This window comes from Vigna unguiculata, chromosome 7 (genome assembly GCF_004118075.2).
Source record: "Vigna unguiculata cultivar IT97K-499-35 chromosome 7, ASM411807v1, whole genome shotgun sequence".
Classification (NCBI taxonomy): domain Eukaryota; kingdom Viridiplantae; phylum Streptophyta; class Magnoliopsida; order Fabales; family Fabaceae; genus Vigna; species Vigna unguiculata.
In genome coordinates this window covers 10,951,123-10,973,249 of record NC_040285.1, presented here as the reverse complement: position 1 = coordinate 10,973,249, position 22,127 = coordinate 10,951,123, and the positions used below count along the sequence as shown (strand labels likewise).

General features: G+C 32.3%; 2 protein-coding genes across 4 annotated transcripts; both read right to left on the bottom strand.

Moving 5' to 3' along the window:
* Positions 1-6,876: 6,876 nt before the first annotated feature.
* Positions 6,877-9,540, bottom strand: LOC114189866 (nuclear transcription factor Y subunit B-1-like). 3 transcript variants are annotated; one of them, XM_028078582.1, is made up of 7 exons: positions 9,405-9,540; positions 9,036-9,266; positions 8,806-8,935; positions 8,581-8,586; positions 8,389-8,472; positions 8,236-8,286; positions 6,877-7,227 (listed from the first exon to the last, which is right to left on the bottom strand). In XM_028078582.1, the coding sequence occupies exons 2-7, from the start codon at positions 9,251-9,253 to the stop codon at positions 7,180-7,182; spliced, it is 537 nt and encodes a 178-aa protein (XP_027934383.1). In that variant the 5' UTR covers positions 9,254-9,266; positions 9,405-9,540; the 3' UTR covers positions 6,877-7,179. The 3 variants fall into 3 exon arrangements, with proteins under 3 accessions (XP_027934383.1, XP_027934385.1, XP_027934384.1); XM_028078584.1 differs by having other exon boundaries at positions 8,398-8,472; XM_028078583.1 differs by lacking the exon at positions 9,405-9,540 and having other exon boundaries at positions 9,036-9,359.
* Positions 9,541-15,224: 5,684 nt separating this feature from the next.
* On the bottom strand, positions 15,225-20,635 carry LOC114190474 (probable LRR receptor-like serine/threonine-protein kinase At1g67720). The gene is made up of 15 exons (XM_028079372.1): positions 20,291-20,635; positions 19,005-19,533; positions 18,407-18,912; positions 18,189-18,321; positions 17,989-18,060; positions 17,837-17,905; positions 17,687-17,758; positions 17,408-17,476; positions 17,155-17,312; positions 16,831-17,069; positions 16,535-16,661; positions 16,395-16,463; positions 16,121-16,307; positions 15,898-16,033; positions 15,225-15,774 (listed from the first exon to the last, which is right to left on the bottom strand). The coding sequence occupies exons 1-15, from the start codon at positions 20,379-20,381 to the stop codon at positions 15,457-15,459; spliced, it is 2,775 nt and encodes a 924-aa protein (XP_027935173.1). The 5' UTR covers positions 20,382-20,635; the 3' UTR covers positions 15,225-15,456.
* Positions 20,636-22,127: the final 1,492 nt, after the last annotated feature.

Genomic DNA, 22,127 nt, shown 5'->3' with positions numbered 1-22,127 from the left:
GGTGACTTCTTTCCTATCTTTATTGGCAAACCTTTGGTATTGCCCTACCTTCCTTTCTATGTTATCCTTGACTTGAGCATGCAAGTCTCGGATCATCATAGCACACTCTTCTCTATTTTGTCAAGTCCATGCCTCATGAGTGGGAAGAGGAGGAGATCTAGAAGTGTTAGGGGATTAAACCCAATAGACAAACTCAAAGGGAGATAACTGACATTGAAACTTTTGTACTTTATTATAAAATTGTCACCACTCCCACTTACTATAATAGTTGTAGTGATAACCAACATAAAAAGTCTCATCATATATAAAATTCTACCACCATTCAACTTTCAGCTACACGAGTTGAGTTTGACTTGTCTAGTACCTTGTTGTGCTTGTGTTGACTCATCTAACACTTCTACTTTGACTTGTCTACTGCTTGTAGGAGAAGAGTTTAGTGTATTACGATATCATGTTGACTCATCTGGTCAATGTATTCTCTTATTGAGTTCAATTGAGTTTGCATTGTTTGGGTCTTTAATGGCATGGTCGTTTAATAACTTTATTTGCTTCAATGCAAGTGTTATTTATTTTGTATTAATTGTGATTTTGCTATATTTTGCTTAAACTCATTAAACACACATTAATTAAACAAAAATGTATATTCACAATAAAGAACATTGGTCATATAATGGTTATATATTCTAGTTTGTTGAAGTCTTTGACCTTATTAATATTTTCTATGTCCAGTGTTTGTCTAAGTGTATTGTCTAGGCATCTTTAGTTATACAAGAACATTATATATTGACATAACTGATAATTGGCATTATCATGTTTTATTTTTTGTTTATTTTTATATTTTATTGTCATTTTATTATTATATTTTTAGATATTTTAGGTTTTATTTAATAAAATTGGAAAAGGTACGTATTTGGTTTACATATTTAATATTTTACAGATAAGTAGAAATATTTTACATTCTGAAGGCTGGAAGGAATTCATCTTTATTCTTATTCTAGTATTCAAAATTTTAAGGAGTAGCTAACTCCTTTATTCTCGAGGTTTGTGAATTCCATTATTCAATATATTTTGTCAAGGAGTAGCTACAAGGACTATTGATTCTCGTATGGTGATAAGTTTTGTCAAAACCAATATATTTTGTAGATTTGGAGTGCCATGAGCTTTAGTTTGTAAACATGGAACACAATTTTGTAATAAGCTGCTAAAAGTTATGCTTAAAAAGTATGGGGTGATTCCTAGAGTTGCTACACCCTATCATTGCCAAACTAATGGACAAATTGGAATCTCTAATAGGGACCAAACGCTTAGATGATGCTCTTTCGACACACAAAATTGCATACAAGGTACCTATAGGGATATGTCTTCTTCTATAGTTATCTTTGAAAAGGCAGGTCATCTACCACTAGATATTGAGCATATGACATAATAGGTTGTCAAAGCATACAACTTCGATTTTGAGGAAGTAGGACAAGAAATGAAGCTTCAATTGCAAGAACATGAGGAGATTAGACTAGCTGCCTATGAAAACTAAGTTTTACAAAGAAAGGACTAAACATTTCCATGATTGAAGAATAACAACTAAGAAGGAGTTTAAAGTGCGCCAAAAATTCTTGTTGTTTCAATCAAAATTAACTTTGTTCCTTATAGATTGGACCATTATTGTTCCTTATATTTATCCTTATGGAGAACAAAGATCAAAAAATGAACCATCAAACACAACCTTTAAGATTAATGGACATCGACTTAACCTATTTTTTCAAGATCCCAAAAAATCTATTTAAATAAATTTGAATATCAACTTCAAGAATGTAAACTTAATCAAATTTAATAATTACAATATTTTTTTTACACACACATTTATGTTTCCTTTTCCTATTACATCAATATTTTTCTAACTCAAAAAAATTCCATTTAAATTTGAATATCATTTTTAAAAACCTAAACTTAATCAAATTTAATAATTACAATTTTTTTTACACAAACATTTACATCTCTTTTTTCTGTTAAATCAATATTTTTCTAACTCAAAAAGACTACATTTAAATTTGAATAACATGTTCAAAAACCTAAATTTAATCAAATTTAATAATTACAATATTTTTTACACACACCTTTCTTTTTTCCGTTAAATCAATACTTTTTAACTCAAAAAGAATTTTTACAATCCACTATTTTATGTTTGAAATTGTCTTTCTTTACAAATACAATAGTTGATTTTCTTAATGCTCAAAATACTCCTAAAAGTAGGATGTCAAATAGTTCATCTAATGTTAAAATAAATTATAAAACTAAAAAAACAAACTACTATGAAATAAACTCAATTATCCATATTTAATTTTTTGTCTCTGTTGTCCTAAAATTGAATTTTTTGTCATTTCTAATTTTATTTTTCCTTTAATAGACATTTTGTTATCGTAACACTTGTCTATTGTTTTGATTTTTTGCCATTTTCGATTCGGTTAGTTAATTTTGCCATTATACCCCTCTTTTGGTTTGCATATGTCATTCTTTATTGGTTTTGAAGTCTTTATATAGTTATTTATTAGTCGTTGTACGTTGGTATAACACAATTATACCCTTATTTAATATTTTTACACTATCCAACTACTAGGGAATAGACTCAATTACTCTTATCTAATTGGTTTAATTATGTCCTTGGTTCCTATTTTCGTTCCAAAATCTCATTTTGGTCCCTTTTTTTTAGAAGTCTCAATTAGGTTCCTAATTTTGTTAAAATGTATCACATATGCCTTTTCTGTTAAGTTGTGGTAAACGTCGTTTGTGAATAGTGACCTGACATGGTTGGGCAGTGCTGAAATAGTGACAAGGACCATAAACGTCAAAGTTATTCATAAGGTGGCAGAGAAATAAAAATTTGATTTAATATTCAAAATTTATTTTTAAAATTATAAGAAGTTTTATTGGGATTACATAGAGGTTGAGGATGATTGCCACAGTATCCATACCCAATGGTGTTATTTTTCCAATGAACTTTTTTTCGAGGGTTAGCACCTGGTTTGATAACAGTAAATGAGATGAGCCTTGTTGTCTTGGTAATGCAAGACTTAATTTTTTTATTGACTTTGGATGAAGGACGATGAAATTAGGGAACTACTGTTGTTGTTACAATGTGTTGTGTTTGTTGAAGTTTTTAGGCAAAAATGATTGATCCTATTTTTTCACTCAACAAAACTGTGTTGGATGATTCTGTTGAATTTTGAACACCCTTTTTTTTAATCAAGTACAACGTTGATTTGGGATAAATTCACATAAAATAAGATGACATGGCTTTAGTTAGTTACTTTGAAAAAGGTTACGTGATGACCAAATACTGAAATAGTTTTAGTCAAATGGAAGAATGAAATGGCAAATTTATACTCACTACTTTTGGGAAAGAATAATAAATCATGTATGAATTATACTTTAAGAACCAGCATAATCCACGAAATGGTAAATACTAAAGAATGAATTTTTGAGTAAACTATATGGTGCCTGAAGTTTAACTTGAAGGGTACATGATAGAACACACTACTTCAAGCAAAATCGCATCTAAATGTCGATAGAATATTGTTAGCCTTCAATGTCTAGAAGACTCTTTGATAATCTCAACTAGGATGTCTCCAATGAGGAAACAAACTATAATAACACTAATTACCACCATCAGAATATGATTTTCCCTCCTCAATCTCTCTAATACTTCGTACTACAACAACAACTTTTTCAAAAATATGTTCAGTGTGCTTCTCTAAATCATTTAGAATCATATTTAACTACTCTTCATATGCAGCACAACGTTGTTTTCACTTTTTCCTTTCATTGTACAACTCAAGTGATAGCTCACAGATTCTCCTATCCTTCTCATCCTACGCTAGTAAAAATGAAATCATCAAAAAACTTATCCAAGCAGCTTGAGATGTGCTTTCAATTTTATTCAACAATTTAATCAATTATATTCACGACTATTTTCTTCCATTTTTTTTCTCTTTCTTAATATCGGTCAATGTCAGGTAATAATTTACTAAGATGAGTGTAACAAGACACTCAGATATTGGTTAAAATTTATGAAAACTACAAAATTATGGTGTGACTCATTTTTTTTTTTTGGAAAAAAAAAGGACCTAAAAAAGTTGTTTCTTTAATAAATTTTAACCAAAATAGTTTGTTAAAAGTTACTTCCTTATCTCATTTAAGGAATATATAGGAAGACTGACAAGACTGACAAAACTCCCTTATGGTCTAAGGAATATATAGGAAGATGTTTAAGAGAATCAATGATAAGCACTGTCTTTAAATAATTAAAAGTCTGCACGAGACGAATGCTAACAAGAAGGTTTTGGTTGGGCAAGTGGAGGATATAGATAAAAGTAGAGTAAGAAGGTAGCAAAATATGAGAAAATGGTTTGGGTCGAGACATAAAAGACAAAAGTGATAAATATTTTGCAAACTCAAGGACTATAGTAATTGATACTCACAATTTCAACCCAAAATCAGGAATGTACTTGTATTTTGTTAGACAAGTTTATCTTAATATGTCTATTTCAATCCCTAAAAAACTAATGTCAATCCGACGACATTAGGAGTGGAGATCTTATCATTTCAATCAAAACATACTTAAATGATGTCGAGCTTAATCAAAACATACTTAAACCTAACATTGCAATCACCATCAACCTCTATATAATCCCAATAAAACTTCGAATAAGAGAAACAATCAAAATCTCCAATTTGTTTTTTGAACATAAACCCTAATTTTACAAATGAATTTTGAATATTAAATCATATTTTATTTCTCTGCCACATCACTAATAACTTTGACGTTTATATCACTATTTCAGCACAGTCCAACCATGTCAAATCATTGTTCACAAATAGCATTTACAACAACTTAACATAAAGGGTATTTGTGATACATTTTAACAAAATTGGGGACCTAATTAAGACTTCTAAAAAAAGAGAAACCAAATTGAGATTTTAGAATGAAAATAAAGATCAAAAACATAATTATACCTATTTAATTTCTTAACTGTTGTCCCAAAATTGAGTTTTTTTTATCATTTCCAATTTTATTTTTCCTTTAATAAATATTTTCTTATTGTAACACCCGTCTACTAATTTGATTTTTGGTATTTTCAATTTTGTTAGTTAATTTATTCTCATGTATCTCGGTTTAGATATGTCATTCTTTATTAATTTTTTAATCTATGAATTATCATTTATTATTCGGTATTCCTTGATATAATTTGAATATCATATTCAAGGACCTAAATTTAATAAAATTTAATAATTACAATATTCTTTTTATACACATTTACGTTTTTCTCTTCGTTACATAAATATTATTTTAACTCAAAAAGAATCCATTTAAATTTAAATATCATCTTCAAGAACCTAAACTTAATCAAATTTAATAATTACAATACTTTTTTACACACTTACATATCTATTTTTTTCCGTTACATCAATGTTTTCTAACTCAAACAGACTCCAATTAGATTTTAATATCATTTCAAGAACCTCAATTTAATAATTACAATATTTTTTTATACTTTTAAAGTAAGTATAGTCACAATAATCCACCCAATCTAAACAAGCAGTAAGTAAATTTGACAAAAAATCATCCAATTTTAATATAATTTCTTTCTTATGCTAGAGTAGTATAATTTTAACATTCAATAAATTTTTACCCAATGTAAAAACACATTTTCCTTTCGCCCTTACGTTAATTCATGTCCGTGTTCTTCCAACTTTTATATGCAACCTATTAAAATGGACTTTTTATTTTATTTTAAACTTAAGTGTTCTACATTTCATAATGACTTAATTTGATTTAGGCATCCAATTTCGTCCAGCAGAAAACAAATTGCATGATTTAGGTAGCCAATTTCATCCAGCAGAAAAACAAATTGCAGTAGTCGGCAGGAATGGGCAGGCCAGGTGAGGTCGCACAAAAAAAACGCGAAAAGGGCTAGGATGTTAAATCTGGCCTGCAATGACCCGTCCTGCATAGGTCCACAGTCTGCAAAGACTAAAGGTGGGACAAACCGATCCGCTGATTTATTTATAAAATTATATATTCTCACTTTTTTAGTTTTCACATCATTGATCATGTTGTTTCTTTAAATTCTTTTTATTTTTTATTATTATTACTATTATTATGTTTATGTATAATATGTATAATCATTATATATAAGATAATAATTTTAATTTTTAAATATGAAATATCTTTTTATGCATTTTTAAGTAGATGTCTTGTAAGATGACCTATTGTTATTGTATTTTAATTATAATTTTTATTGTTATTTTTCTTGTCTCTGATTAGTTGAACTAAGTGAAATTATTTCGATAAAAATGAATATCAATTATTATGAAAAAATGAAAAAAAAATTATTTTGCTCAATACAAGAAAAAATATTTCACTCATCACAAATGCATACTAACTCGCGGGCCTGTGGACCAACTCATGGGACAGGACAAACCAGAAAAGTGAACCCGAAATTAAACTACGGGACGGGCCAACCCGACCTGCACTTTGCAGGCCAAAACGCAGGGTGGGCCAAAACAGGTCAGCCTGGCCCGCTTTGTCATGTCATCCCTAGTAGTCGGCAAACCCCAGTGAACATTTACAATTTCTGTCGAAAAGATAAATAAAATATGACAATTTCATTTCCACCAAAAATTAAAACTAGTTTATTCAAGTTCAAAAATTATTGAGTTTGGATTCAACACAATTTTACGTCCAACTCACAAAGAACTCCTTGGTCAGTGGAAATATACGTTTCATGTAAAGTAGATAGGAGAAGCTAAAGCTCACCCAGAGTATGATCCGATTAAATCTACTACGAAAGGGTTTTAAACTTAGAAACATCATGCGATGGATAAATGAGAAAGGGAGAGAATAATACCAATTTATGCTTTCCAATCAGTTACAACTTCAGTCTTTGCGAGGGCGCTTGTCGATGGAATAAAACAAGCATTGATCCAGAATTTACAATATAACTTATGAATAATGATTCTTTTCCAAATATAAATGCAAGCCTTAATAAATATTATCTGGTCTCAAGAACCAACATCCCCTTATGTCAGTATCGAAATAACACAAAATGCATTCCTTTTATGCCAAGGGGTACATATAAAGCTTCACCCACATTCAGATCGCACATGTTTCAGGAAGATCAATGTCTACTCTTGGCCTTGCATGGGAACTATCATATGTGGTGGACCCTGGGGCTGAAAATTAGAACACAAATTCAATATCATAAACATGTTGCTTGAGTTAACATTACACAAACTAGAGAAAAATTCAATCACCATTAACGCTTTATTAATAGCACAAAACTTGCCTTCATATATTTTATTTCAAGAACTGAAAATTCCTGCTGAGTTAAAGATATATCTACAACCACGATTCACATCCAGGAATTTTTTAAAATAGGACATACTTTTACCATGAACTAGCAGGACACATATAATCTCATATAAGTAATAACCAAGGTAAATTGCATAATGTTTCAGCACTACCTTGGAAAATATGTACATGCTTTATCAAAGAAAGCATAGTGAAACTACCACCCTACCTTGGGATGGGAAATCACTAAAGAAACCAACCAGCCCATCACCAATACAAGACCCCAAAAGACCTAATTCAATCCCAATGCAAAATTTGCAAACAAAATTTCAAATACTACAGGGCCTTAACAGCTTTAATGTATTCAATAATTAGCAGGGGTACAATTTCCTATAGGCGGGAAAATTCTAACAAGACTAGTTTCCGATGTCCAAAATTTTACGTTTTCATGTTCAAAGCAAGAAAAAAAAGTATTCTAAGATAGACCACAAATTGGATTGAACAACCTATAAATCAAAAGGATTAGAGAGTCGAGAAAGGAGAGAAACAGATAACTGAACAGAACCTCATGTAACTAATTCATAATCAAGTTATCAGCCATTAAGTGGGACCCCTCTTTAGCTACACTTCTTCAAATTTCCAAAAGGCAAATCCGAAATGGTACTAGAGCAACCATAATGAGAAACTTATTAAATTGAGCTCCAAATAACAAAGCTTTTGGGAGGAAAAGGGAATATAAATAGTAGTTCTTGTGAATGAAGAATCAACATCTGATTCTAACATTGCACTCATGGCAGATTAAACAGAAATATCGCCATCTTCATTATCAATGCTACGCCCCAAGCTCAGGAAAAAAAGGGGATACATTGCATAAGAGAGTAATCAATCACCTGAGAATTCGTATAGTTAACACCTTGTGAGAAAGAACCTTGATGAGCAAGCTGTCAATTCCACAACAAAACAATCCAACATCAGATGCCAATGTCATTATGTATTCAAAGAATATTTCCAGCAACACAACCAGTAGTAGTGCATGTATTTACATTCTCCACCTGGACATTAGGATTGGGATAAACATCTCGCTTAGAAGATGACTCTCCACCCTTGGCCGAACCTTTTGAATCACCCTGGTTCAAAGCAAGCTCATAAATAAATAAAATAATGTATACACACACACACAAAATGGAAAAGAAAATGACCAAGCGCAATAACTATTTAACAAAGATTAAAATTACCTCAATCTGCGGCATTCACAATCGGCCACGAGAAACCAAAAAAGACAAAAACATCAGTGAAAAACAGTGTTAAACCCAAGAATCTAGAACAGTATGATGTACTATAATCAATTAAGCATCAACCCACGAACAATGTATACATATTACAGGTTTGTCGGTCGAGACTAATTGAGTAACTGAAAACAAAAAGGTAAACATAAGTAAATAAATGTAAACTAAAATTACCTCTCTGTAAGAGGCGAGGTAAATCTTGAGCGGATCAACATATTCCTCGAAACCTAAAGTGGCCATAGCCCAAAGTAAATCGTCGCCGTTAATGGTCTTTCTCTTCTCTCTCTGGCACTTATCGCTAGCTCTGAGAAACATTAGCTCGATTCAGCCATTGATTCATCACTTAAGTAAATTCAAAGAATAAAAAAGTAAAAGCGCGAGTGAGAAACGAAGAAGCAGCGTACTCGCTGGTGATGAAGCTGATAAATTCGGAAACGCATTCCTGCACGGTTTCCTTGGCGTCTTTGGCGATTTTGCCGTTGGCGGGAAGCGCTTTCTTCATGATACGGCTGATGTTGGCGATGGGTAGGAAGCGGTCCTGCTCGCGGAAATTGGAGCGGGGACTGTGGTCGCCGCTCTCGTGGCTACCGCCGCCGCCTGGACTCGCGGGAGCATCGGCCATGGTCGCCGGAACCCTAATGGGAGGCGGTGGAAAAACATGGTGAAATTGGGGGAAGGGAAAACCCTAGAGTGGGATAGTGAGAGAGAGGGAAGAAAATAAAAAAGTAATGGAAAAGAAAAAGAAGGGGGAAGTGGTGGTGAGGTGTTGGTACCTGAGTGATGTGATGTGATTTGTGATTGGCGCGGGAAATGGACGCTGGAGAACAGAGGAGTGAGGAGACGATGGAGATCAGACTCTGCCTTTCTATCGCCACCGTCCGTTTTTCTTTCCCCTTCCTTCCGCTTCTTCCACTCCTTTTATACTTCCCCAAAAATATCACTATAATAATTCTTATAATATTATCATATTCATTACATTATTCACTTTTCTCTTAACTAATATTTTCATTTTTATCATATATATTCTTACTATCATCTATCTATCTATGATGTATTATAAAACAAAAAACACACACACTACTAAGAAATAAACTCAATTAACCCATATTTAATTTTTTGAACATTGTTCTAAAATAGAGGTTTTATCATTTTTAATTTTACTTTTCCTTTAATGAACATTTTTTATTGTAATACCGGTCTACTATTTTGGTTTTTTGTCATTTTCGATTATGTTAGTTAGATTTTGTCATCATACTCCTCTTTTATTTGGATATGATATTCTTTATTGTTTTTAGTCTCCATATAATTATTTATTAGTCAATCGATATACGTTGATATAATTTCATTTTACCCCTATTTAATATGTTTACACTTGTCCAACTACTAAGGAATAGACTTAATTACCCATATCTAATTTCTTGACTATTGTCCTAAAATTGAGTTTTTTTGTCATTTTCAATTTTACTTTTCCTTTAATAGATATTTCTTATTGTAACATCGGTTTATTGTTTTGATTTTTTGTCATTTTTCATTATGTTAGTTAATTTATCATCGTACCTCTTTTTTGGGTTTCGATATGTCGTTCTTTATTAGTTTTTTGGTTTTTTAGTCTTTACATAATCATTTATTAATCTGTGTATGTTGGTATAATATCATTTTATCCTTATTTATTACTTTTACACATGTTCAATTCTTAGATTTTTATGTTATTCGCCTTTAACTTTTCAATTCCCCATTGTATCATTCATTCATTTTTGTAACACCCGGTTTATTATTTTGGTTTTTTGTCATTTTCAATTGTGTTAGTTAATTTATCATTGTACCCTTCTTTTTGGATATGTCATTCTTTATTGGTTTTTTAGTCTGCATATTCACTTATTAGTCATTGTACGTTAGTACAATATCATTTTACTCCTATTTAATATTTTTGACATCGTCCAATTCTTATGTTTTTATGTCATTTAGCCTCTAACTTTTCAATTCCCCATTGTATCATTCATTCATTTTTGTAACACCCGGATTTTTGTTTTGGCTTTTTGTCATTTTCGATTTTGTTAGTTAATTTATCATTGTACCATTCTTTTTGGATATGTCATTCTTTATTGGTTTTTTAGTCTACACATAATCACTTATTAGTCATTGTACGTTAGTATAATATCATTTTACCCCTATTTAATATTTTGACACATGTCCAATTCTTAGGTTTTTATGTCATTTAGCCTTTAACTTTTCAATTTTCCATTATACCCTTCAATCATTTTTGGAAGGTCTATGTGGAGCTTGGTTTTGGTATATTTTCCCATTTCCCGCTTTTGTGTTGATTCCTAACTCTTGGCGAGAACACTATTGATTATGGCTTTTATGGAAAATTTATTTTTATTTAGAAATTGGATTTGGTCTACAAGTCAATACCCATGCTTCTTGTGTTCTCGTTGGACTCCATGGTCATGGCGCCAATTTTCACAATGCTGATCTACCAACACAATATTCAACAATTGATCACCAACTTGATACTAATAAATGTCAATAAAGTAAATTTTCCATATGAAATTGACACATATCATGTATCAAATAGTGTTATTTATCTATAAAACAAACCTCTTTAAGCTTAAAATACAAAAGGAGATATTGAGAAATAGAGTTTTATGAATTATAATGATATTTTGTTATTTTGTAGTAAAAATAAAAGAAAATATCAAGTATGCAGCTGAGCCACAATACTGAAGTTGAGCCATGGAAGTAGAAAAGACAAGACAATATATTTGAACTTTTTGGCTGAGCACAACAAATGGAGTTGAGCCTCGTGAGGAAACCTTTACAAGGAAACCTGGAGCACAAACCCATGGGCTGAGTAACCAAGAAAACCCTTCCAAGAGGAAAAGGTCACGTGCTAAGCATCAAAATAAGGGGCTGAGCTGAAAAGGAAACTCACTTGTGAAGAAACCCTTGTGGCTGAGCGCCAAAAGTTGGGTTGAGCACCGCCCAAAAATTTCTATAAATAAAGACCTTGGATCCTCATTTGAAGCATTGAGTGGAGGTCCTTAAATGTAGCAGTAGGATTGAATAGGGTTTGTGAGGCACACTGGAGATGCTCTTAATGTAAATCTTATGTGTAGATGTTGCTGGAATTGCATTGTAATATTCTATGAGTAGCTGAACTCCCTCGTGTCCAGGTTTGATGTAATGAATTATGATTTTATTCATTTCTACTTCTTGGGTATTTATCTATGCTTTCATTCAATTGTTTTTGGTTTGATTTATGCTTAATGATGACTTGATCACTCATCTATTTAACTAGTTTGGATTGAGTTGGGAAACCGGTCTCAAATTGTAGTCCAATCAAATCATCATACATGTATTGATGTTTATTTTAGTAGTTAGAGGGGATGTTGGGGAAGAGAGTTCTGCACATTAAAGCAAAGGTTCATTATACCAGGAGTTAAGGAATCACACTAGGTTTGAAGTCCTTAGGTTCTATTGTATCAGGATGAACCTAGATCTACATAGAATGAGCACTCTCAGGGCATTGAATGATTTGTATAGTAAGTAAACAAGATGGTTGTGGTGTAATAGAAGAAGATGAGATGAAATCAATTCATAGCTCCTACTCCACTCAATCTATATAATTAGTATTATCTATTTTTACTTGCACTCTTTATCACAAACCAAAAACCCAAAATAAAACTATCAATATACTTGCTAAATTCATGTGGATAAACACTTGCTAGAAAATGATTATGGTGAAACCGTCCTTACATACCAATGTATATGTAAGGGATTGACCCAATTTGTTACGGTTAGATAGTTACATGTAACCTTCTTTTGATCCCCAAATTGATAGATGGATAGACCCATGTATCAAAAGGTCCGATGTCCAACTTTAAAAATAATAGTTTATACATCTTCTTACTTAACTCGCTTACTTTTAATAAAAATAAAAATTAAACTTTCAGTTAAATATTTAATATTGTTTAATGGGAGAACAATATTTATTCATATTCAATGGTTGAATTTTGATATTAAGATCTTTATTGTAAGAATGTATAAAATTATTTATCGGTAATTCAACCTAATAGATAGGGTGAATAAGTAGACACCTTTTAATGATGTGATTCCTTCTATTGAGTATTTAAGTTTTAATGAAATTAGTTTGAGACCCATGTATAAACACGTTATTATTTTTTGTTTTTAGTTTTTTATAATTTATATTAGGAGAATTAATATAATTATTTTTTATTTAAATAAATAATTTATTTACATGATTATATATAAATGTTATAAATGTGTATACTTATAGATATAAAACTTAGATGAAGAGTTTGATAATATGAAAAAAATAATCAATTTTATTGTAGTATATATCAAAATATTTAATTATAAATATATTTTCAATAATAAAATTTTAGGTTAAATATGTTTTTTTGTTTTCAAATTATTATAAAAAATTTTATTTAGTTTCTAAACTAAATTATAAAATATTTAGTTTTTATACTTTATGAAAATCAATATATTCAGAACAAACAGCATGTGAAGGTTATGTTTAATTTCATTATCAAATTTCTTTTGTTACAAAAGAAACACTTCACATATCACATATATTGGAAATGATGTTTTACATCGACTTTTATAAAGTACAGGACTAAATATTTTATAATTTAGTCCAGAAACGAAACACAATTTTTATAATAATTTGATGATGAAAAATATGTTTAAACCTAAAAGCTATAATAATAATTTAATTGGTGCATGCTCAAGAATTTACATAATTATTTTTTGTAATATTAAAATAAACGGTTAAATAAAATGAATATTGTTGTAATTAGAAATTATATGTTCTGGAAATTTAATAGTTACTAATAGTTGGTCAATAGGTCAAGTATAGAGGTTGAGGGACAAACTTTAGAAAATTGCCTTTTGAATTACATATAAGAAGAGAGAAAATGGGTGAGAATTCCACTACTCAATACACTTTTCCATGAAGCCCACGAGGTCTTCTTGGTTGGGTAAAACTTAAAAATAAATAAAAATAATATATATATATATATATATATATATATATATGTCTTATGGGTACAATTTCAAAATAGTATTTGAAAAGCTCGAACAAAAATCCAACTATTAGGGTGCAAATGAGCACGGACTACATTCAACATCAGTAAGTAGAACTTCTTTTTCAAAAAAACTCAGGAGTAATGATAATCTTAGTTGAACAAACATAGTGTCATAGAAGTAGTAGAAGGCCCCTCCTCAGTCGACCTACACATCTTTACATATTGGTTCGTCATTTGTGGGAGACTTAACTATTATCTCTCCCTCGTTACTAGATTTAGTAAGGGGGCGGGGGGTTGCAACTCCCCTAGTCTCTTTACGACTTTGGCCTAAATGGAGCTGGTAGTTTCAAACGACGTGGGGTCTGAGGAACCTTTTTCCTCCCAAATCAGTTTAAAAAATTTTAGATGTAGGGCTTAAGTTAATTTGAAATAGGTAGTTAGTTTAGTTAAATGATGATTGCATTCACAATTAGAGCACATTTAGGATCTTTGATCCCTTAGCTCCAGCTTGACCACAAAAAGGTTGTGTGGGTTGATCTCTTACATATGCATTAGTATTAAGTCGATGATTGTGGAGTCCAACCGGAACATAAGGAACATGGGTCTTGACTTGCAAACCAAGTAAGCATGACCTTACATAACCGTAGCAGTTATACCTGATTAGGCTCTATATTATCATTCAAGGTGTGAGACAAACACACTCAGAGGGAGAGAAAGAGAGAAAGAGAGAAAGAGAGAGATTGATTCTTTAAGTATTTCTGGTTAAGCTCCTTAGTTTGAGCATAAAAACACACATCCATTTTGATCTTTTGTAATGTATTCTACTACTAATATTGGGCCTCATAATTTTGATTATTATTTTTTTTTGTATTATGCCAACTTAGAATTTAACTTTTAAAATATAAGTGATGATGTGATAAATATATATAAACACCATGTTATGTCAACTATTTAATTTTTACAAGTTAAACCATCATAGATAAGTTATCTTATAATGGATCATACCATATAAAAAGTCACTTCTATTTACATATTAAATGTTTATATTGTTTTAATCGACGATATGAGATTTGGATTTGTCTAAAGATGGCTAAAGCTTAAACTTTTTTGTTAAAATAAAATTCACATATTCACTAATATTACGGTCCAAACACAATGTAGATTTGCCACACTTAACTAAGCGAAAGGTAAAATTTGAAAGCTAGAACTAGGAGAAATTGAATCTTGATGGCTTTGCCAATATTTAAAAGGTAGTAAAAAATTGTGCATGTGTGTTTATTCTTTCATGTAGTAGGTTGTTGTTGTGCAATGGAATCATCAATTGAGAGGAAGCTCTTAAGAGCAGCCAAATCCATGTTGACCAAAGAATGAATCGCTTTGAACCCTCTTTCTACACCGTCTACTGGTAAGTCATCATTAGGGAGGTGACGATGTGCTAAATTCATATAAACATCTATGTTATATCAATTATTTAATTTTTACAAGTTAAACAATTGTAGATAAGTGATCTTATAATGGATCATACCATATAAAAAAGTCACCTCTATTTGTATGTTAAATTTTTACACTATTTTAATCACCGATACGAGATTTGGATTTGTCTAAACAGTGGCTAAAGTTTAAACTTAGTGTAAAAAAATGACACAATCACCGATGTTCCGGTTCAAACACAACATTCAACTAAGTAAAAGGCAAAATTTGAAAGCTAGAACTAGGAGAAATTGGATCTTGATGGCTTTGCCAATATTTAAAAGGTCGTAAAAAAAGATGTCAACTATCGTGCAGTAGGTTGTTGTTGTGCAATGGAATCATCAATTGAGAGGAAGCTGTCAGGAGCAGCCAAATCCATGTTGACTGAAGAATGAACCGAATTTCTTGGCTCATCTGAATTTCCTTCGGCGCCTCTTTCAATAGCAATGGCATCTTGTATCTCTTTCAGAACTTCTGAAATTGATGGCCGCATGTGTCCATGTGGTTGAACACACATCAATGCTTTCTCTGCTATTTTCCACATTGATTGCAGGTCATACTTGTTCTGCAGCACCGGATCAATGATACCTTGTATGTCTCCACTCTCGATGTGTATTTTTGCCTATCAAACAACATAGTTTAGATACGATACACGCGTATCGGATACAACATCTATAAGACACCGATACATTTATTTTGAAAATAATAGGATACGATATACTTTTGCTTGGAAATTAAAACTCACCCATTGCACTATGTTTCTGCAATTAGCACCAAAGCTGTCATTAGATATTGCTTCTTGACCAGATATGAGTTCAAGAAGAATTACGCCAAAACTATAAATATCACTCTTGTCAGTAAGCTGCTGAGAAATGTAGTACCTGTTGAAAAAGTTACAATGATAAACTTTGTTGTGGCACCCAACAAATAATAAACCGAAAATTCATGGAAAACAGTGAAGGACTTACTCAGGATCCAAATATCCTACTGTTCCTCGAACTATGCTAGAAACATGGGAGGCCCCATCCACAGCAAGTTTTGAAAGACCAAAATCTGAAACCTTGGCTTTCATTTGTCGGTCAAGGAGAATGTTGCTGCTTTTTAAGTCTCTGTGGATGACTGCAGGAACACACCCTGTGTGAAGATACTCAATTCCTGAACATGCATCATGAGATAACACAATTAATAACACTGTACAATGCAATCACCTTAAACTACATACATAAGTGAAGTAGTATAAACCTTTTGCAGCGTCTTCTGCAATCTCGAGGCGCTTCTTCCAATCGATACTTCGTCCGTGCGTTAATGGAGCTACAGAAAATTAGGAATGGTTGAGTACATGGATTTCAGATTCTTCATTTAAATCATGTAGGCTTACTTACCGTAAAGATGTTCCTTCAGAGTTCCATTATGCATGAACTCATAAATGAGCATGCTATTTCCTTCTTCTCGACAATAGCCAAGAAGCTGTACCAAGTTTCTGTGATGTATTCTTGAGAGAAGAGTCACCTGGATCAAACAAAAACATGACTATGATATAAATATCTATTCAATGCCAACACAGTTTAGTAAGAATGTTGAAACTAGTTGTGTGCATTACTTAGAAACCAAACAAGATGAAACAAAGAAATATACTACAATGTTTGATTAAGCTGAGATGTCTGCAATGTTTGATTACCTCATTGGAGAACTCTCGTTTGCCCTGGTAGGAATTACTGGTTAGAACTTTAACTGCTATCTCTTTTCCATCTTTCAGTTTTCCGTAGTAAACAACTCCAAAACCACCAGAACCAATTTTTTTCTCAAAATTATTTGTAGATTTTTCGATTTCAGGAAAGCTGTAGCAATGTGCAGCTTCTGCAGGACCAATGCTTTTAGTAGACTCCATACTTTGAGAAGGGTGGGAAACAAGGCTATCTGTAAACAGTGTAAACAAATATCACATTCTGCAGTCTCAAAAATCTCAGAAAAAATGGTATATAATTCTGATTCAGAGTCTTACTTTGTTCGTAATATCTGCTTTTTCCTTTATGCTTAAAAAACAAGCATGATATAATAGTGGCCAAAAGCAGAACAACAGCTCCTACTGTTGAACCAATAATCACATACAAGGGCGTCTTTTTTCTGCTATCTTTACGAAGATTAGCGTTTCCAGAGTAGCTGTTAAGGAGCAAAGTAAAAGTATTGTTCATTATGTGAAAATGGTGAAGTGTAATGCTGCATAGTATTTAAGTTAAAGTAAACAAGGTACTCACTTTAAAAAAGAAACTTTCTTCAGAAGATCGGATGGTACAGTTCCAGATAACATATTATTTTGGACATACCTACAACAATTACAAAAATTGTGTCAAAATAAACCAAGTATTTAGCATAATAGCCTAAACATTATCCAAATATGACAAAGGGCATCAGCAAAAAAGTACTTATTATTGCAGTGACTGTTGCTAAGCTTGCAAGTCATATTTGGATTTACCAAAAGTATATCTAAGTTCAAATTTGATCGAAAAACTGATACCAAGTTCATGATAGCTTACAATTCCCTCAAGTTTGGAAGGTTCACCAAAGATGTTGGGAGCGAACCTGTCAACTGATTGTTCTCAAGATGACTGCAAGAGGAAGAGCTTCTGGTTTAGTTAAAAACTACAAAGAAAAAATAAAAGTCAATATAACTTATCTGCCATTACATGATCTTTAAGTCCATGCATCCTGTGAAATCTGGTATTGGGCCAGTCAACATGTTATCATCAAGCCATCTGCACCATGAATCAAATCACTGTGCCACCAGCCACAAGTTTGAAAGATTTGAAGCAAACTAAGAAAGCAATACAGAACTTACAGTTCAACCAGACCAGTGAGTTTGGTTATGTCCAAAGGAATATTGCCTGTCAAGTTTTTACTGGACAATAAACTGTCATCACCACCAACACAAAGCAACTGTTATTAGCAAAAGCTAGCTGGTTTTTCTTTCCTTCTCTTTCTGTTTTCTTCTTCGTTTTGTTTTTGTTATAATAAACCTTAAAACATATAGAGTATTACATTGAAACTACTTTTGGCTGTTGATCTGAGCTACAGCGGACCCATGTCCATGGAACAGGTAGACAAGGATCACCCCCTTCTTGTGCCCATTCTTCTGAGGAGTAGTGTGAAAGTACACTAGATATAACTTCTCCTGCAAAGTGAAAACCATCAAATCCAAGCACAGAAAATATAACAGGAGAATCAGATGTTAAATCAAAGAGGATTTTTTAACTTACCATCAGGAGAGCCATCATTTTTCTCCAAATACTCATTAATCTCCATGGCATTTAGAAGAGGGCCCCTGGAAGAATCAGATGTTTTGGCAAATTTAAAGGACAAAACAAAGGGTAATGATAAATTGGTAAATCCTGGTTCATAGAGGCGATATTTTCCTGGAGCATTTTCTTCAATGTTTACCACAGCCTTACTAATTTCAGGATGACCAGGAAGAACTAGCCTGAATTTTCTGGATTCGTTTTCAGCCAAATTTTCAATCTCTGCGAAATATGTCATTGCCCATGCAAAACCAGGAAAACCATCCAAGTTCAACCTGTAAGTTAGAGAACCGTTTGTGCCCACCACAGCACTCTGCATTACTTTCATTGGTGGCATTTCATCACTGCTAACTTCAATTGATTTGTTGGTGGAAATTTTCCTAGTTCCGGCTGCAACATCAACAAGATAGTTCGCTCTCTTGATAGAATCTGACTCCCAAATTCTATCAAATGGGTCATCAGGGTACCTGATTTGGCAGAAATACACACAATGAATGAAAAGAGTCTTCAGAAGATTAACTAGAGCAACCTATGGAACAGAAAAGATTAAACCTGATACCTGATTGGAGCATCACTATCTGCGCCAAAATTTATCCTTGCTGAGACACTGAGGTAAAAGTGTTCCTCGGTGTATGTATAATAAACTGAACCATTGAATTGCCGGAGTTCAAGAGTAGATATGAATGGCTTTCCTGTTGTTGCATTTGATAAACATACACTAACTGTCGGACTTAAAGCCAGAAATATGAGCTCTCTCATTTCTATGGTGTTAGCATCAGATATAACTATAGTCGACCAATGAGTAGCACCAATGAAAATGTCAAATTTTGGATAAACATTGTTTGCATCGAAGTTCCCGTACAAGAACGATGCCCTCAGTAAGTACCTTGTCCTACTAACAACATCAAGTGAGTAGCAGTATTTTCTAGAATCAGCAGGAAAATGTCGTACTGTTGTGTATTGCTTCCTTGTCTCATTTGCAACTGATATAGTGCTTATTTCCCCATACCTAAGTTCATCAGGAGTCCATGTAAGACCAATTTCGTCAGTGAAATTTTCTTTTCCACCACAGTCCAGACTCACAAAACCTGCAAAACATGACATGTTTTTGTCACCAAATAACAGCATAATCTAGTATCCAGATTTTACTGAGGAAATCAAATCAAGTAAATATCAGACAACAATAGTTTTTCGAGAATTGAGATAAATGAAAAATCTAATCACACAGTTTCGATTATATGAAGATAGATAATAGCAATCTTATGAACTACACAACCACTACAGGTTCCAAGCAGCAAACAATCTTCAATCTTGAAGAATTGCTTATGTTAACTGATGATTACTCACAGTTAGCATTTAATCACTTTAATTAAGCTACGTGCATCCTTCCAGCTACTATTGTAACATTGCTAGAAACATTGATATTTGATCATGCGACAACATCGTATCCGTGCGAAATTGTTTCACTCGACTCATCTCGGGTTTTGAATTTTGAAACACGCAAAAAGGTTTCATTTTAGAACTGACAGGCAGGTGAACTAAAAACAGTTCTCAAATTTGAGGTCGCCACCACAAGAAAACATCATCAAAGGACTAAAGGGCACAGCAAGAAAACATTGAGAGAAAGAACAGGGAAAAGAAGAAACAGTGTCACAAGAACCAAGAACCAGTGCCAGAGAACAGAGACTACATAGCACAATGGCGAACACTAAAAAAAAAACACTCTTTTCATTTTTATTGCAGAAACCGGTACTAGAGAAGAAAAAGACTCAATCTTTGTGGAAAGCAATTGAAGGGTAGAGAAGAAAGTTTGAAATAAGCAAAAGCAGAGAAGAGGGTAGGTACCTGGCATCTGAGCAGAAGAAAGGTGCAAGATAATTAGCAGCATGAATGAGTAAGAGGAGAGGAAGATGAAGAAGGGTACCCTATTCTCCATTTCTTCTCCAAGAAGGTTTCTATAGAGAGCACCACACAATAAACAATAAATGTATGAAGCAAACTCAACTGAGAAAGCGACCTCAACGGTACCAAAACAGGAGTTTGAGTTTGTTTGTCACACTGAAAAATAAACAAAGCAAGATCCTGAAACAACAAATATACCTGCCACGATACTTTGTTATTCTTTTAAAAGATATAAACAATATGAAACCAATATCAGATAAATTCGGTTAACATTAAATTCAAGAGTGAATAATAGAAATAATGAACAGGGAAAAATATTGGAGCAGTAAAGTAAGAAGTTCAGATTCTGCATGTGCGAGGAGATAGCATACTATGACAGAAGTTTCAGTACTTACGGAAAGTAGGACCTGTGATCTGTGTGACCTGTGACTAGACGACAGAGGGTCCTGAGAGGGCCCACATAAAGTTTCTACTGCGTCTTCTTTTTTTCTTTATAATTTTTAGTAACCAAACAATCACTTTGAGGAGTAAAATTAAATAATAGAAAAAATATTAGATAATTATATAATATCTTGAAATTATATAACATGTAATACTTTTTATCTATTTCACATTCAAAATGTATGGAAATATATTCTGAGATAATTTCTTTAAAAAACAAAAACATTGCACATTTTCACTGTTTGACATTATCCACCCTCTTACGTTATTTTTCTTTTCTCTCTTTCTTCTCTTATCTTATTTCTCATTTTTTTTTCTTAATTTCCTTCAAAATTCTTGCTCTTTACACATAATAAGTTTTTATTTATTTTAAATATTTTTTTTGTTTTATTAATTTTAGTAGAATCAATCGAGAAAAAGTAATCATTTTAGTTTGATGTAACGTAGTATGCACTAAAGTTTGATTATAGTTAAGAGCTAGATCTTTAATTTGAGTAATAGGAATAAAAAATTATAGGTAAATGAAACTATTTATATTTTTTTAGAATAATGATACAATGATCTTCAAGATATGACTTTTTTGTTATTCGGTAATGTGTAAACCGAAAATTTGGAATTGAATTTCGAAAAAAAAAATTATTGTTGACGTGATATTTGGTGGAATGGTGGAATTGAAAATGGTATTGGGCACGTGATTTATTTTGAAAGAAAACACAGTTATCCACTCCAATGAAACAATTGTCTCCTTACTAACTTTGTCGCTCCACTCTAATGAAAATTAGGTTTAGCTTCTACTCTCATTCAAAGGAAACCACTTCTCCCTTTCCCTCACCATCATCTTCTACATTCATACACACAAAAATGCAGATGCAGAGCAAGGACCTAACCCTAGCCCCCTTCTTGTGCTTTGTTAACCACCCAATATTATTCGTCTTCTTGACTTCTTTCTCGGTTTAATTATTTGGATGGTACCTACTTTAGTAGGAATGTGTCAATTTGATACTTGAGAAAAAAAGTGTTAATTGCATCTTCATTTTTGAAAAAGTGCCTCAATCAGGTCCCTTTCAGACAAAAATAATTAACGCCGTGAACGGCACGTTACATGCCACTCTTTGGTTTTTTTAATTTTTTTTGCAAAATTTTTTTGTTGCCACATGTCAAGTTCTTGTTGTGACACGTGGCAATGTCAGTGCCACGTGGTAATGTCAATGCCACGTAGCAAGATAATGTCACGTGTGACAAATGTCATTGTACTAATTTCAATTTAGTACCCATATTTATCTTAGTGTTTCAATTTAGTCTCCACTTTTGTGTATTTAGTTCAATTTTATCCCAATAT

Excerpts from the sequence above, each read along its gene's own strand:
- LOC114189866 (XM_028078582.1), bottom strand. The coding sequence starts at position 9,253 with ATGGCCGATGCTCCCGCGAGTCCAGGCGGCGGCGGTAGCCACGAGAGC. Across the intron at positions 8,936-9,035 it reads ATCAGCTTCATCACCAGCGA|AGCTAGCGATAAGTGCCAGA; the intron begins GTACGCTGCTTC and ends AATGTTTCTCAG. Across the intron at positions 8,287-8,388 it reads CTAATGTCCAGGTGGAGAAT|CTTGCTCATCAAGGTTCTTT; the intron begins GTAAATACATGC and ends TGGAATTGACAG.
- LOC114190474 (XM_028079372.1), bottom strand. The coding sequence starts at position 20,381 with ATGGAGAATAGGGTACCCTTCTTCATCTTCCTCTCCTCTTACTCATTC. Across the intron at positions 18,061-18,188 it reads CAGCCAAAAGTAGTTTCAAT|TTTATTGTCCAGTAAAAACT; the intron begins GTAATACTCTAT and ends TGGTGATGACAG. Across the intron at positions 17,759-17,836 it reads TGCATGGACTTAAAGATCAT|TCATCTTGAGAACAATCAGT; the intron begins GTAATGGCAGAT and ends TTCCTCTTGCAG.